Source organism: Schistocerca americana, chromosome X (assembly GCF_021461395.2).
Source record: "Schistocerca americana isolate TAMUIC-IGC-003095 chromosome X, iqSchAmer2.1, whole genome shotgun sequence".
NCBI lineage: Eukaryota > Metazoa > Arthropoda > Insecta > Orthoptera > Acrididae > Schistocerca > Schistocerca americana.
In genome coordinates this window covers 956,610,927-956,624,571 of record NC_060130.1, presented here as the reverse complement: position 1 = coordinate 956,624,571, position 13,645 = coordinate 956,610,927, and the positions used below count along the sequence as shown (strand labels likewise).

General features: G+C 40.9%; 1 protein-coding gene across 7 annotated transcripts in view; it reads left to right on the top strand.

The window, feature by feature from the left end:
• The window catches only part of LOC124555721 (coiled-coil domain-containing protein 177), a 293,273-nt gene that overhangs the window by 242,481 nt on the left and 37,147 nt on the right, over positions 1-13,645 (top strand). For all 7 annotated transcript variants that reach the window (XM_047129731.1, XM_047129729.1, XM_047129732.1 and 4 more), the window contains one exon: positions 8,595-8,774. In XM_047129731.1, coding sequence (XP_046985687.1) covers positions 8,595-8,774 — 180 coding nt within the window. The remainder of the gene's footprint in view (positions 1-8,594; positions 8,775-13,645) is intronic.

The window sequence follows — 13,645 nt, the reverse complement described above, 5'->3', positions numbered from 1 at the left end:
TACTGTTCAATATATATCTGGAGAAAATTATTAGTGAAAGTTTTGATGGAAGGAGAGGAGTTTGTATAGGGGGTCGGAGAGAGGAGTGTATAAGATTTGCAGATGACATGGTTGTGATGGCAGAGTGTGCATAAGAGATGGAACAAATGTTAGATGGTCTAAACACAAAATTAGAATAATATGGAATGAAGATTAACAAGAAGAAAACGAAAAGCATCGTTATTGGAGGAAGGGGAGAAAATGCCATACAAAAATAGGGGGAGAGGAAAAAAAGCAAATGAATAACCTCTATTTCTTGGGAAGTATAATAATGGATGATATGTATTGCTCAACAGAAATTAGGAAAAGAATTGCAATGGCTAAAGAAGGATTCAAGGGGAAACAGAAATTACTTTGTGGACCACTAAACAAAGATCTGAGGAACAGACTTGCCAAATGTTACATCTGGTGCATTGCACTATATGGTGCGGAGACCTGGACATTGAGGAAGGAAGATGAAAGAAGATTGGAGGCACTAGAGATGTGGATATGGAAAAAGTGAAATTTGAAGACCGAGTAAGGAATGAAGAAGTATTAAGAGTTGGAGAAGAAAGAAACATGCTGAAAGTCATCAGAAAGAGAAAACGGAACTGGATTGGACATTGTTTGAGGAGGGACTGTATATTGAAGGAAGGAATAGAAGGAATGGTGGAGGGAAAAAGGGGAAGAGGAAAAAGAAGATATCAAATGCTGGACAATATCAAAGGAGACAAATATTCAGAAATGAAAAGACTGGCTATGGACAGACAAAAGTGGAAGAGGCTTAACCCATGACAAGACCTGCCATAAGGCAGAATACCATACTACTACTAATTGATTTCATGCTTAAAAGTATCGTTTCACAATTTCACCTTTTTTGTCTGTTGTATAAATGTAATTAATAAATGTTTGAAAGTGTGACCCTGCACTCTTTTATCCCAGAACTCACTCCACACCACCTTGCAGTACAGTAGCAAACTGCACATCTATTATGACTGTATTGCTCAGTTCTGATTGAACTTTCCACAGTGTAATGATGTATTTCAAGGTACCCTATGTCAAAGGAGCAAATTTTTACAATCCTATATAAAATTAAACCCCCTGTGGTGTTGGGGACTAGAATAGGCCTACAGCCATTCCTTGCCTGTCGTAAGATGTGACTAATGGAGGTATTTTGATTATTCTTTGGACTTTTGAAGGTTTTTGCTCTTTTTGCATTGTTAAAGTTTTTTTCCTCACCTTTTTTGGCTTTTTAAATTCTAGTCCTCATTTTGAGTTTGACCTCCACTTTTCAGATTTTACAGAAGTGCAAGCTGTTTTGGGATGGACACCTTACTGTGGTGCATTAACTCTCCACTGTGCACTGTTATCTTTTGCACCTATCAATCAAGTGGATATATCTTTGCACCTGAAATGCAGCGCAGTACCAGATCTATCATGATGGGGTTGTAGTGTACCCTCTCAATGGTAGCCTCCTGACAACACAGAGATCGCACTGCCGATACCTGAACTGTAGCCCCCTGTCAGCCAAGGAGCACCAGGACTCCAGGCAATGGTTACTATGCCAGGTGGCCTTTGCCTTAGTGGAGTGATGCCCACATGGAGTGGTGGGCATTGGAGCAGATGATCTACAATGAAACGGATCAAACATAATGGTCTTCGTGTCAACATGGCTGTCTCAGCAGTCAGGAACAGTGATTTTAATGCAGAGGTTTACAATCCTATGGCATTTCTATCTCTGACCATGCATCAAGATGAGAGCCAGATAAGGAGAAATGGAAGTGGACAGTTTGCCAAATTCTGGGTTTGTTCCCAAACCGATGGCAGATCTTTCACTACAATGAAGCCACTATTTTTTGTTGGAAATATTGAAAATTGGTTTGTGAAGGTTGCTGCAACAGAGAAGCTGAGAACTGCATCTTTGCTGATAGAAACATCACATGTCAATCAATCGTGGGCACTTCAGGCCATGTCAAGAAGGGAGACATACCAGTCACCATTTCTCCTCATAACAAGCTCAGTATAATTCAAGCTGTTATCTTCGATTGGGACATAATGCTGCAAGCTGATGAAGAGCTGTGTACTAATCTGTCATGGAGTCCATTTTGTTCACCACAACCAAAGGGGACTCAAGGATAATAGAGTGGACACTCTGGTAATGAAATAATCACACCAATCTTTTCCATTTGCCACTTTCTCAGACCTGCCTCGAACTCTCCTTTAATGGAACTGTAACAGCTTCTATTGCCATCTGACCAAACTCCATCATTTAATGGCTACTTCCTCCATAATTGGCATAGCACTTCAGGAAACACAGTTTACAGCAACACACCTCCCTGCCGTGAAAAACTACAAACCCCACTGTACCAATCACATTAATGTTGAGAGAATGTCTGGTAGGATCTATACACTCATACACTCTGATACTTCCAGTGAACACGTGCCCCTTACCCCTGCACTAGAAGCCATGGCCATTAGTGTCTACCTGTCAGTCCAGATGACAATGAGTAATGTTTGTCTGCCCACAGATGGACCTTTCCTTTATCATGAACTGTTAGTTATTGGGGGACTTTAATGCCCATTATCCTCAGTGGGGGTGGTAACACTATATCTCACAGAGGCCGAGTACTAGAACATCTCCTTTCAGAATTGGACGTCTCCCTACTCAGCACTGAGGCTGCAAGACATTTCATTGCAGCCCACGGAACATACTCAGCTATTTATCTCACAGATCACACCCTGAGTATCTTACCCCTGATTCAGTGGCAAGTTCATGGCGATCTTTGTGACAGCAACCATTCTCCTATCATTCTCTTCCTCTTCACTCATAGATACCTGGAACATGTTCCACATTGGTTGCTTCAGAAAGCTGAGTGGGAAGCATTCTCCTCTGCAGCCAGTCATGTGGTGAATATTGAAAAAGTGTTACAGGATGCTATTGATACTATTATTCATGCTGCAGCAGCAACAATACCCTACTCCTCTGGCTCATCCTGGTGACTGCTGGTGCCACGGTGGTCTGAAGATATAACCACAGTTATCAGAGAATGCTGCAGGCTGCTTTAACAGTCCAAGCACTTCCCCTCTATGGATAATTTAATAACATTCAAGGTACTCCAGGTGAAAACATGCTTTTTAATAAAGAAGAGGAAGTAGGAGTGTTGGGAACAATATGTATCATCTATGCAATCCCACATCCTGTTGTGAAGGAAGTAGGAGTGTTGGGAACAATGTGTATCATCTATGCAATCCCACATCCTGTTGTGCCAAGTATGGACTAAACTCCGCTGCATTTTTGCCATCTGCCATCCGTGGCAGTTCTTGGCGCCCTTGTGAATGGTAACATCTGCACTGATCCTGTGGTATTTGCTGAATGTTTTGTGGCACACTTTGCTGAAATGTCTGCTTGCAGTAATTATCATCCTCATTTCCTGACCCAGAAACTTCTCACCAAGCACTACCTGCTATTTTTCCATGCACACGGTTCTCTGCCATACAGTGTCTCTTTTAGTGAATGGGAGTTTCGCAGCACTTTGAATGTGTGTCGAGATATGATGTCTGGACCCGACAAAATCCACAACCAAATGTTGAAACATCTTCTTGCCAACAGCATGAAACATATCCTTGAGATTTGTAATTGCATTTGATGGGAAGGAGAGTTTCCCTCTCAATGGCAGGAAGGTATTATTATTATTATTATTATTATTATTATTATTACTATTATTATTCCTGGGAAAGGATACTCACATCTCCTGTATTTGTTGGTGCCTTGAACCTGAAGGGCATATATCATGATTCCAAAGTGGAATTGGGAAATTTGTGGTAAGGTCTTATGGGACCAAACTGCTGAGGTCATCGGTCTCTAAGCCGACACACTACTTAATCTAACTTAAACTAACTTATGCTATGGGCAACACACACACCCATACCCGAGGGAGGACTCGAATCTCCAATGGGGGCAGCCACACAGACCATGACAAGGTGCCGCAGACCGCGCGGCTACTCCACGCAGCATTCCAAAGCAGCTTTTGGGCTTTCTAGCCAACCACATATCATCTGGTTTGTCTGAAATCTGCAGTGCGCAATGCTTTTGCACATTTTGAACATCTGATTGCTGTGTTCTTTGAACTACAGAAGGCATACAACACCACCTGGTAACATCACATACTACTTGTATCTATACTGCATGAGTGGGATTTCTGGGGCAGTTTACCCATTTTTATCCAGAATTTCCTATCTCTCAGACTTTTTTGGGTCCAGATAGGTTTGGATCTCAGCAAGAAATATATATGGGAAACTGGAGACCCTCAGGTATCAGTTCTGAGGATAATGTTGTTTGCTATTACCATCAATGGTAACGTAAATGCAGTGAGCCCCAGTCTCTGCATCGCAGTATGTGGATGATCTTTGCCTGTACTATGCCTCTGCATCATTGTGCACTCTGAGTGCCAACTTGTGCCAACTCCAGAGGACTGTCTGGAGAGTACATGACTGGGCCCTGAATCAAGGCTATCAATTTTCTCCTGCAAAATCATGAGTTCTACATTTTTGCGGACTCTGGGCTGTGCACCTATCTCCAGAAATTTGTCTTGGTGATAGGTACTTGAAGTCGTTGAAACTTTTCAGTTCTTAGGTATTTTATTTGACAATAAGGTAACTTGGCTGCCACATGTCCGCTGGCTCAAGGCAACTTGCATGAAGAAGCTAAATGCTCTCCATTTTCTGAGTAAGTCCTCATGGGGCATGGACCGCATAGTTCTTGTGAGGATTTACAAAACGCTAATTTTATCCCATTTGGACTACCAACGTGTTGTTTATAGGTCGGTAACACAATTTGTACTGAGCTTGCTGGCCCCTGTTCACCACACTGACGTGCAGTTGGCAATGGGGGCTTTCCGTACGAGCTCTGTTGACAGCTTCCTTGTGGAAACCAGTGTCCCACCACTGCAGGTTGGATGTCAGCAGCTTCTGGCAAATTATGCAGTCACAATCTGTCAGATGCCTACTCACCCATGTCACTCAAACTCTGTTCCACAACTAACAGTCAGATTGTTTGCGCATCACCCAAAATTGGGTAGAAGAGATGGGATCTGACTCGATACTCTACTGGAGGACCTCGAACAGCCTCCTTTAATCTGTGTTCCTAGAGCTCCCTCTCAACACTGCGTATGGTCTGTACCCTCTGCTGTGATACAGATGGATCTCTTTTGTGCCCCCAAGAAGGATGCTGATCCTACCCTTCTCTGACACCTGTTTTGTTTGATCCTCCACCATTATTCTAATTCGGTGTGTATCTACATGAATGGATCAAAAGTCAATAACAGAGTTTGTTATGCTTTTGCACATGCAAGGGGAACATGTGACCCACTCTCTGCCAATTGCCTGCAGTGTTGGCTGCCATATCTCAGGCTTTGAGGTATGTCATATCCCTGGCCACAACAAACTTTCTGATCTGTAGTGATTTCATGAGTTGCTTAAGAGGCATATCTCTGTTCTGTCCCAAAAATCGTTTGGTTGCCAACATCCAGGACCTACTTGTGGACCTTTACAGCTCTGGCAAGAAAATGACCTACATCTGGACACTGAGCCACATAGGCATTCCAGGAAACGAATGTGCTGACCATCTAGCTAAAGATGCAAGTACAGTTGATCAACTTGATGTCAGTATATCTACATCTACATCTACATTGATACTCCGCAAGCCACCCAACGGTGTGTGGCGGAGGGCACTTTACGTGCCACTGTCATTACCTCCCTTTCCTGTTCCAGTCGCGTATGGTTCGCGGGAAGAACGACTGTCTGAAAGCCTCCGTGCGCGCTCTAATCTCTCTAATTTTACATTTGTGATCTCCTCGGGAGGTATAAATAGGGGGAAGCAATATATTCGATACCTCATCCAGAAACGCACCCTCTCGAAACCTGGCGAGCAAGCTACACCGCGATGCAGAGCGCCTCTCTTGCAGAGTCTGCCACTTGAGTTTATTAAACATCTCCGTAACGCTATCACGGTTACCAAATAACCCGGTGACGAAACGCGCCGCTCTTCTTTGGATCTTCTCTATCTCCTCCGTCAACCCGACCTGGTACGGATCCCACACTGATGAGCAATACTCAAGTATAGGTCGAACGAGTGTTTTGTAAGCCACCTCCTTTGTTGATGGTCTACATTTTCTAAGCACTCTCCCAATGAATCTCAACCTGGTACCCGCCTTACCAACAATTAATTTTATATGATCATTCCACTTCAAATCGTTCCGCACGCATACTCCCAGATATTTTACAGACGTAACTGCTACTAGTGTTTGTTCCGCTATCATATAATCATACAATAAAGGATTACCGGGCACTGACTTACAGTAACAATTGCAACAAAATATTTTGAGACTCTGGGAATTGTAATGGCAGGCTACTACAATCAAAAACAAGTTGAGAGCTATTAAAGGGTCTGCTGATGTGTGGCATAACTACCGTAGTGTTGCATTTCGTTAGGAAGGGTGGATTTTACACTAATAATACCCCTCCACTTTCAGTATGAGGGGTGGTGTGGGGAGAAGGACCTCCACCTGCGGCAGGTACCCCCCATACGACTGCAGGTTACTTTCTCCCCCTGACCTTGTTGTGCCTTTAGACCCTCTTGTGCTAGATGCTGCGTGGGTTATCTCTATTTTCTTTTACTTATCATTCTACAACTACTGTCATGCCCTTTTTGAAACTCTTTGATTTCCTTATATAGTTATAGTTGGAGCAGCCAAGTCCCCCCCCCCCCCCCCCCTTTTTTCACTTTTTACCTTTTTAAGTGTTTCCCTCATGAAATGGTGGGACTGATGACCCAATACAGGGTTATTGTAAATGATGGACCCGTTTTCAAAAATTCATATGTATTCAAGTAAAAATACAATGGGAGGAAGCTTTATACCAATGAAAAGGGGAAGTTTCAAAGTTTTTGGTGGGCGGCGGCAGGCGGGCAGGCAGTGATGGTTTCAGAAGCGGCCGGTAGAGTTCACGCAACAATAAGTCTGTCATTCCATTTCACTGTCATTTGTGAGTGAGATGGTGGCTGTGGAGCACAAGGTTTTCCACATAATTGAGTTCGCAAAAAATGAGTTGCAAATTGCAGTGCAGCGGGCATTTCATACCCAATTTGGTATTCAACCACCAACTGGCAAAAGCATTAGCCATTGGTTTAAACAATTTAAACAGACTGAGAGTGTGTGCAAAGAAAAAAGAACAGGCTGACTGTGTGTGTCAGAGGATGATGTCCAACAGATTCAAGAAAGTTTTGTGTGCATTCCCAATAAGTCTACCAATAGAGCCAGTCAAGAACTTGGAATACCCCAACCAACTGTATGCAATGTTCTGAGATGGTTTTTGCTGTACAAGCCATACAAATTACAAATTGTGCAGGCTCTCAACCCCAAAGACAAAGAGAAGCATCTTGCATCGTGTGGTTATGTGCTAGCAAAGATGGAAGATGGCCCATTTCTACAGTATGTAATTTTTAGTGATGAAGCTATGTTCCACCTTAGTGGAAAAGTCAACAGACACAATGTTTGCATATGGAGTTTGGAAAATCCATATTCAGCTTTGGAATGTGAAAAAGACTCACCAAAGATCAACATGTTCTGTGCCATATCCTGTACAAAGGTTTATGGACCATTTTTCTTTGTGGAAAGAACTGTAACGGGAATCATGTACCTGGTAATGTTGGAGCAATCGCTGTTCCCTCAAGTTATGGAAGATTCCCAGGACTTCATTTTCTGACAGAATGGAGCCCTGTCCCATTGGCACCATGATGTATGAGAATTTTTGAATGACTCCCCTCCTCAGCACTGGATCGGTCTCCAGGGACTCAAGGACCTAGCTCTGCACTTCTGGCCATTGAGATCTCCTGATCTCACACCCTGTGACTATTTCTTAAGGGATTATGTGAAGGAAGCTGTTTACATCCTGCCTCTACCAACCACTCTGAATGATATGCGGAACCGGATCACTGCTACCGTGTACTCAGTAACAGTGGAGCGAGTTTGGCTATGATGTTTGCTGTACAGTCAACAGTGGCCACATTGAACATTTATAACATTTATCCTTATTAAATAATTATTAAAAATTAATTAATTACAAATTATTAAATTTATTAAATTGATACCAAACATTATGTAAAAAACTTTGAAACTTCCTCTTTTCATTGGTACAAAGATTGTTCATTTTGGATTTGTACTTGAATAAATACAAAGTTTTGAAAATGGGTCCATCATTTAGAATAACTCTGTGGTTTAGTCCTGTACACATAATCATCATCATCATAATCTAACATTAACTGATAATGTTTACTAGAAAAACTTTTCAAAAGCAGCTTAAGCAGTGGCTTATGATGACATGGCCATTACCTTAGAACTGTCATGAAGAGAAACTCCAACTAATTCACTAAATGTTATGAGTATGTTTTACAAGCACAAAAGAATAAAGAGTGTCTACAATGTAAATGAAAATTGTCAAGAAAATTTGTTAAATTATGTAAATCAACACAAAACAACTGTTTGCATACAAAACTAATGTGTATTTGTTTGTGTTTAAAGATGAGTGGAATAAGTGAAAGAAGTTTAAGTGCTGCAAGACACCGTTCTGAGATTGAGGCTGCACATCGACAGATGGAAACTGAAATGCTCATTTGGCAGCAAACACTTGACCAGAAACAGAAGGAAAGGTTGCAGAAAGCTGAAGACACTAGGCTGCATCATCGTGAGACTTATCGCAGGGTATGTTCCACCATTTGGTTCTACCATTAAAGAAAATGATCTGAATATATGTAAGCTGATGTAAGTAGCTAGGAGGGTAAATATTAACTGCTCATTCAGGTATGGATTATTTTATCCCATCAGAACTATACTGTTTCTGATAGGCATCAATTCCAGTCTGTAAACTGATGATAAATTTATTAAATCTGCTGTACCTAAAATACACAGTAATTTTTGTGATAATGCAGTGTCCTTTTAGGAATGACAGAGAAGAAAAAACTAACAAAATAACTAACCTGTATCCAGAAAAGTCCAGGGCCCATAATTAGATGTCAAAATAGTTGGAGCAGCCAGTAGCTAGTAACAATATTCGTCACTCAATAACTAGCAAAATAGGTAACTGTGTTTAGATAATTACAATGGAGGGGTAGTAAAAATGAGCAGCACCAGGTGCATCAACCAATGTTCTGATGTTAAGGTAATAACCGTATGTTACTCTACATTGTGGAATTAGCACTATCATACAATATGAGAAGTGAAGTGGACTACAGTCTTGACGACTTAATGACAAGATATTTGTATATAGATGAGTTTATGGAAGAAGTAAGGAAGTTGAAATGTTGAGGCAACACAATCATCCCTGTAGAAACTTGCTTCTGCAGTTGAGGTTACACATCAGTGTGACAGCACATAACTTGATGACAGCTGATTCAAATCATGGTGGTCAAAGACATTTCTGTTACCAGCTTTAGGATGGTGATGGGAGGGAGATTGGTGACACATGGTTTCTTATCACCAGACTTTGTGCCAATGCTGTGGATGAAATTCTGATCCTCTCTGCATTGTGTCATGTAATGAGTGACTTTGACAATGCAGATAATGTTGTGTTTATAGGATGGCAAAGCTAACTTTGGCAGCCCCCTTGGTTCTATATGAGAGGAGTATGCTATATGCTACCACCTGAACACACACATTTCACGTTCAACACACTGCTCTGAAGGAAATCAAATGATCTTAGTATCAGTGTGTCACATAGTTAGCAATAAAAATGTATCATTGTGCTTGGGTTTAAACTGATGACTGACCATCCATATGGGCAATATCCAAAGTGTACCAAATTTTGCTAGACTTCATTAATATTTCTGAGAAACCTAGAAATTGCATCTCCAATGCCTTGAACGAAGAGCAAGAGATAGGGAAGGGGTCACGAGTGTGCAGAAATAGCACTTGAATGAGTGGATGACAGCTGCCAACATGCACTTGATCATTTGCATGTGAAATGGATGTGCCCAACTGAAATGTAAGAAAAGCAGAAACATCTCAACAGTCCACAGGGTGTCTATATCATACCTTAAATCCAGCTGGCTTTGGGCCAGATGTTATACAAAGTCAGTGTTTGACACACAAATACATTGCACAATCTCAATTTCATGCCTGCTTCTATAGAGATGAGGCACTTGACAATTGCAACAGTTGCAGAGGAACTGATTTATTTTATTTATTTATTTATTTATTGTTCCGTGGGACCAAATTAAGGAGAAGTCTCCATGGTCATGGAATGAGTCAATACATGAAATTATAACACGACATTAGAAACAGGTAAAATGAAATATAAAAAAACATATTCAGGTGACAAGTCATAAGTTTAAATAAAGAAAATCAACAATGTAACACTGGAATTTGCTTAATTTTTTAGCTCTTCCAGGAGCTCTTCGACAGAATAGAAGGAGTGAGCCATGAGAAAACTCTTCAGTTTAGACTTAAAAGAGTTTGGGCTACTGCTAAGATTTTTGAGTTCTTGTGGTAGCTTATTGAAAATGGATGCAGCAGAATACTGCACTCCTTTCTGCACAAGAGTCAAGGAAGTGCCTTCCACATGCAGATTGGATTTCTGCCTAGTATTAACTGAGTGAAAGCTGCTAACTCTTGGGAATAAGCTAATATTGCTAACAACAAACGACATTAAAGAAAATATATACTGTGAGGGCAATGTCAGAATTCCCAGACTATTGAATAGGGATCGACAAGAGGTTCTCGAACTTACACCACATATAGCTCGAACAGCCCGTTTTTGAGCCAAAAATACCCTTTTTGAATAAGAAGAGTTAGCCCAAAAAATAATACCATACAACATAAGCGTATGAAAATATGTGAAGTAGACTACTTTTCGTGTTGAAGTGTCACTTATTTCAGGGTACTGTTCTAATGGTAAATAAAGCAGCATTTAGTTTCTGAACAAGATCCTGGACATGGGCTTTCCACAACAGCTTACTATCTATCCGAATGCCTAGGAACTTGAACTGTTCCGTCTCGCTTATAGTATGACCATTCTGTCTGATCAAAATATCGGTTCTTGTTGAATTGTGAGTTAGAAACTGTAGAAACTGAGTCTTACTGTGATTTAGCATCAAATTATTTTCCACAAACCACAAACTTATTTCATGAACTACATTATTTGATACTGTTTCAATGGCACAGTTGTGAGGATTCATCAGTGGAGGTTTGCTGTAGCTAAAGGGGCAGATCAATTAACAGGAAAGGTGTAACCTGAATTTGTGAATGACATGAATTCTGAGTTATTGGGAGGTGGTTCCTTTCCTGTTTATTGACACATGTTGGTTCCACAAAGAGAGCTTCTCCTCAATTTGTACATGATGCTCATATTTTCTGGACTCATCATAAAAACAGAACAAGAGGAGAACGTTCTATTCTTTGACCAGTGTTTTTACCTCTGTATCTTCATTTGATTTACACTGAGGTAACAAAAGTCATGGGATAGTGATAGGCACATATACAGATGGTGGTAGTGTCATGTACACAAGCTATAACAGGGCAGTGCATTGGCAGAGCTGTCATTTGAACTCAGGTGATACATGTGAAAAAGGTTTCCAATGTGATTATGGTCATATGACAAGAATTAACAGACACTGAATGTGGAATGATAGGTGGAGCTAGATGCATGGGACACTCCATTTCAGAAATTGTTAGGAAATCAGTATTCTATGATCCACAGTGTCAAGTGTGTGCTGAGAATACCAAATTTCAGACATTATCTCTCACCACAGACAACGCAGTGTCTGATGACGTTACTTGACGACTGCGAGGAACAGCGTTTGCATAGAGTTGTCAGTGCTAATAGACAAACAACACTGTCTGAAATAACCCTAGAAATCAATGTGGTATGTACAACAAACATATCTATTTGGACAGTGTGGCGAAATTTTGTGTTAATGGGCTATGGCAGCAGATGACCAATGCAAGTTCCTTTGCCAACAGCATGACATCGTCTGCAGCACCTCTCCTGGCCTCATGACCATATTGGTTGGATCCTAGGTAACTTGAACACCGTGACCTGGTCAGATGAGTACTGATTTCAGGTGGTAAGAGCTGATGGTAGGGTTGGATTGCAGTGCATATTGTGCAAAGCAATGGACCCAAGTTGTCAACAAGGCACTGGGCAACCTCGTCGCACCTCCATGATCTTGTAGGCTGTGTTTACATAGACTGGACTGGGTCCTCTGGTTCAACTGAACCAATCATTGACTGGAAACGGTTATGTTTGGCTACTTGGAGACCATTTGCAGCCATTCATCAACTTAATGTTCCCAAACAACGATGGAATTTTTATGGATGACGATTCACCAAGTCACTTGGCCACAGTTGTTTGCAATTGGTATCAAAGAACATTCTAGACAATTTGAGCAAGTGGTTTGGTCACACAGATCACCCGACATGAATCCCATTGAACATTTATTGGACATAGTCAAGAGGTCAGTTTGTGCACAAAATCCTGCACCAGCAACACTTATGCAATTATGGATGGCTATAGAGGCAGCATGGCTCAGTATTTCTGCAAGCGACTTGCAACAACTTGTCCATGCCATGTCGAGTTGCTGCACTACATCAGGTAAAAAGAAGTCCAACTTGATATTAGGAGGTATCTCACGCCTTTGTCATCTCAGTATAATCTTCTATATGGGAAGTATCTTGTCTATGAGACACATACATACTTGCAAAGAGCGGTTGCTTTTGATGTTGTTCATGTAAACCCAGCATGGTTGGAACATATAACAGAACTTATTACTGTCGTGCCTGCACTTGAACTAGAGTTAGTGAGGCAAGGTCAAGTGGAATAGGAGGCAGCTAATTTGAACACTTACTGTAAGTGCATTCTGGCTGTTGAAAACTATTTTGGCTAACAGATTTTGACTGGAATATTTGTAGATAAGGTTTCAGTATCTGACAATGTACTGTAACTTTTGTAGTTATTCATCACACCTGAAGGTTTGTTTCATAACCATGGCAACTCTGTGCCAATAATTTATTATTCACTTAGTAAAGATTTACTTTGTGTGTGTGTGTGTGTGTGTGTGTGTGTGTGTGTGTGTTTTTTTTTTTTTTTTTTTTTTTTTTTTTTTTTTTTTTTTTTTTTTTTTTTTTAAAAAAAGTTCCTGAAGTTCCGTCAGCTTCCCATTCATCCCTACCACTTTTTCGCTATGTATAAAATAACACTCAAGCCCACTTTACCTATATCTAATTTGATAGTGACATGGAGGCAGTTTATTTTTTGTACTTCATCTGTTTTTTTAAAACTTGGTTAAATACCCAGCGAACAATGAAAAACCTAATTTGTGATGTGCTCCACCAATTGGGGCACTTTCTGCTACCACCACAGTTGTATTCAGCAGTAATTTATCATTCCATTCCTTGATTAAAATTCAACTGTTTCATATCATATAGTTGTGTACATATTCATGACACTGCTTTTGCCTTACCACATACACTGAAGAGCCAAAGAAACTGGTACACTTGCCTAATATCGTGTAAGGCCCCTGCGAGCACGCAGAAGTGCCACAACACAACATGGCATGGATTCGACTAATGTCTGGAAT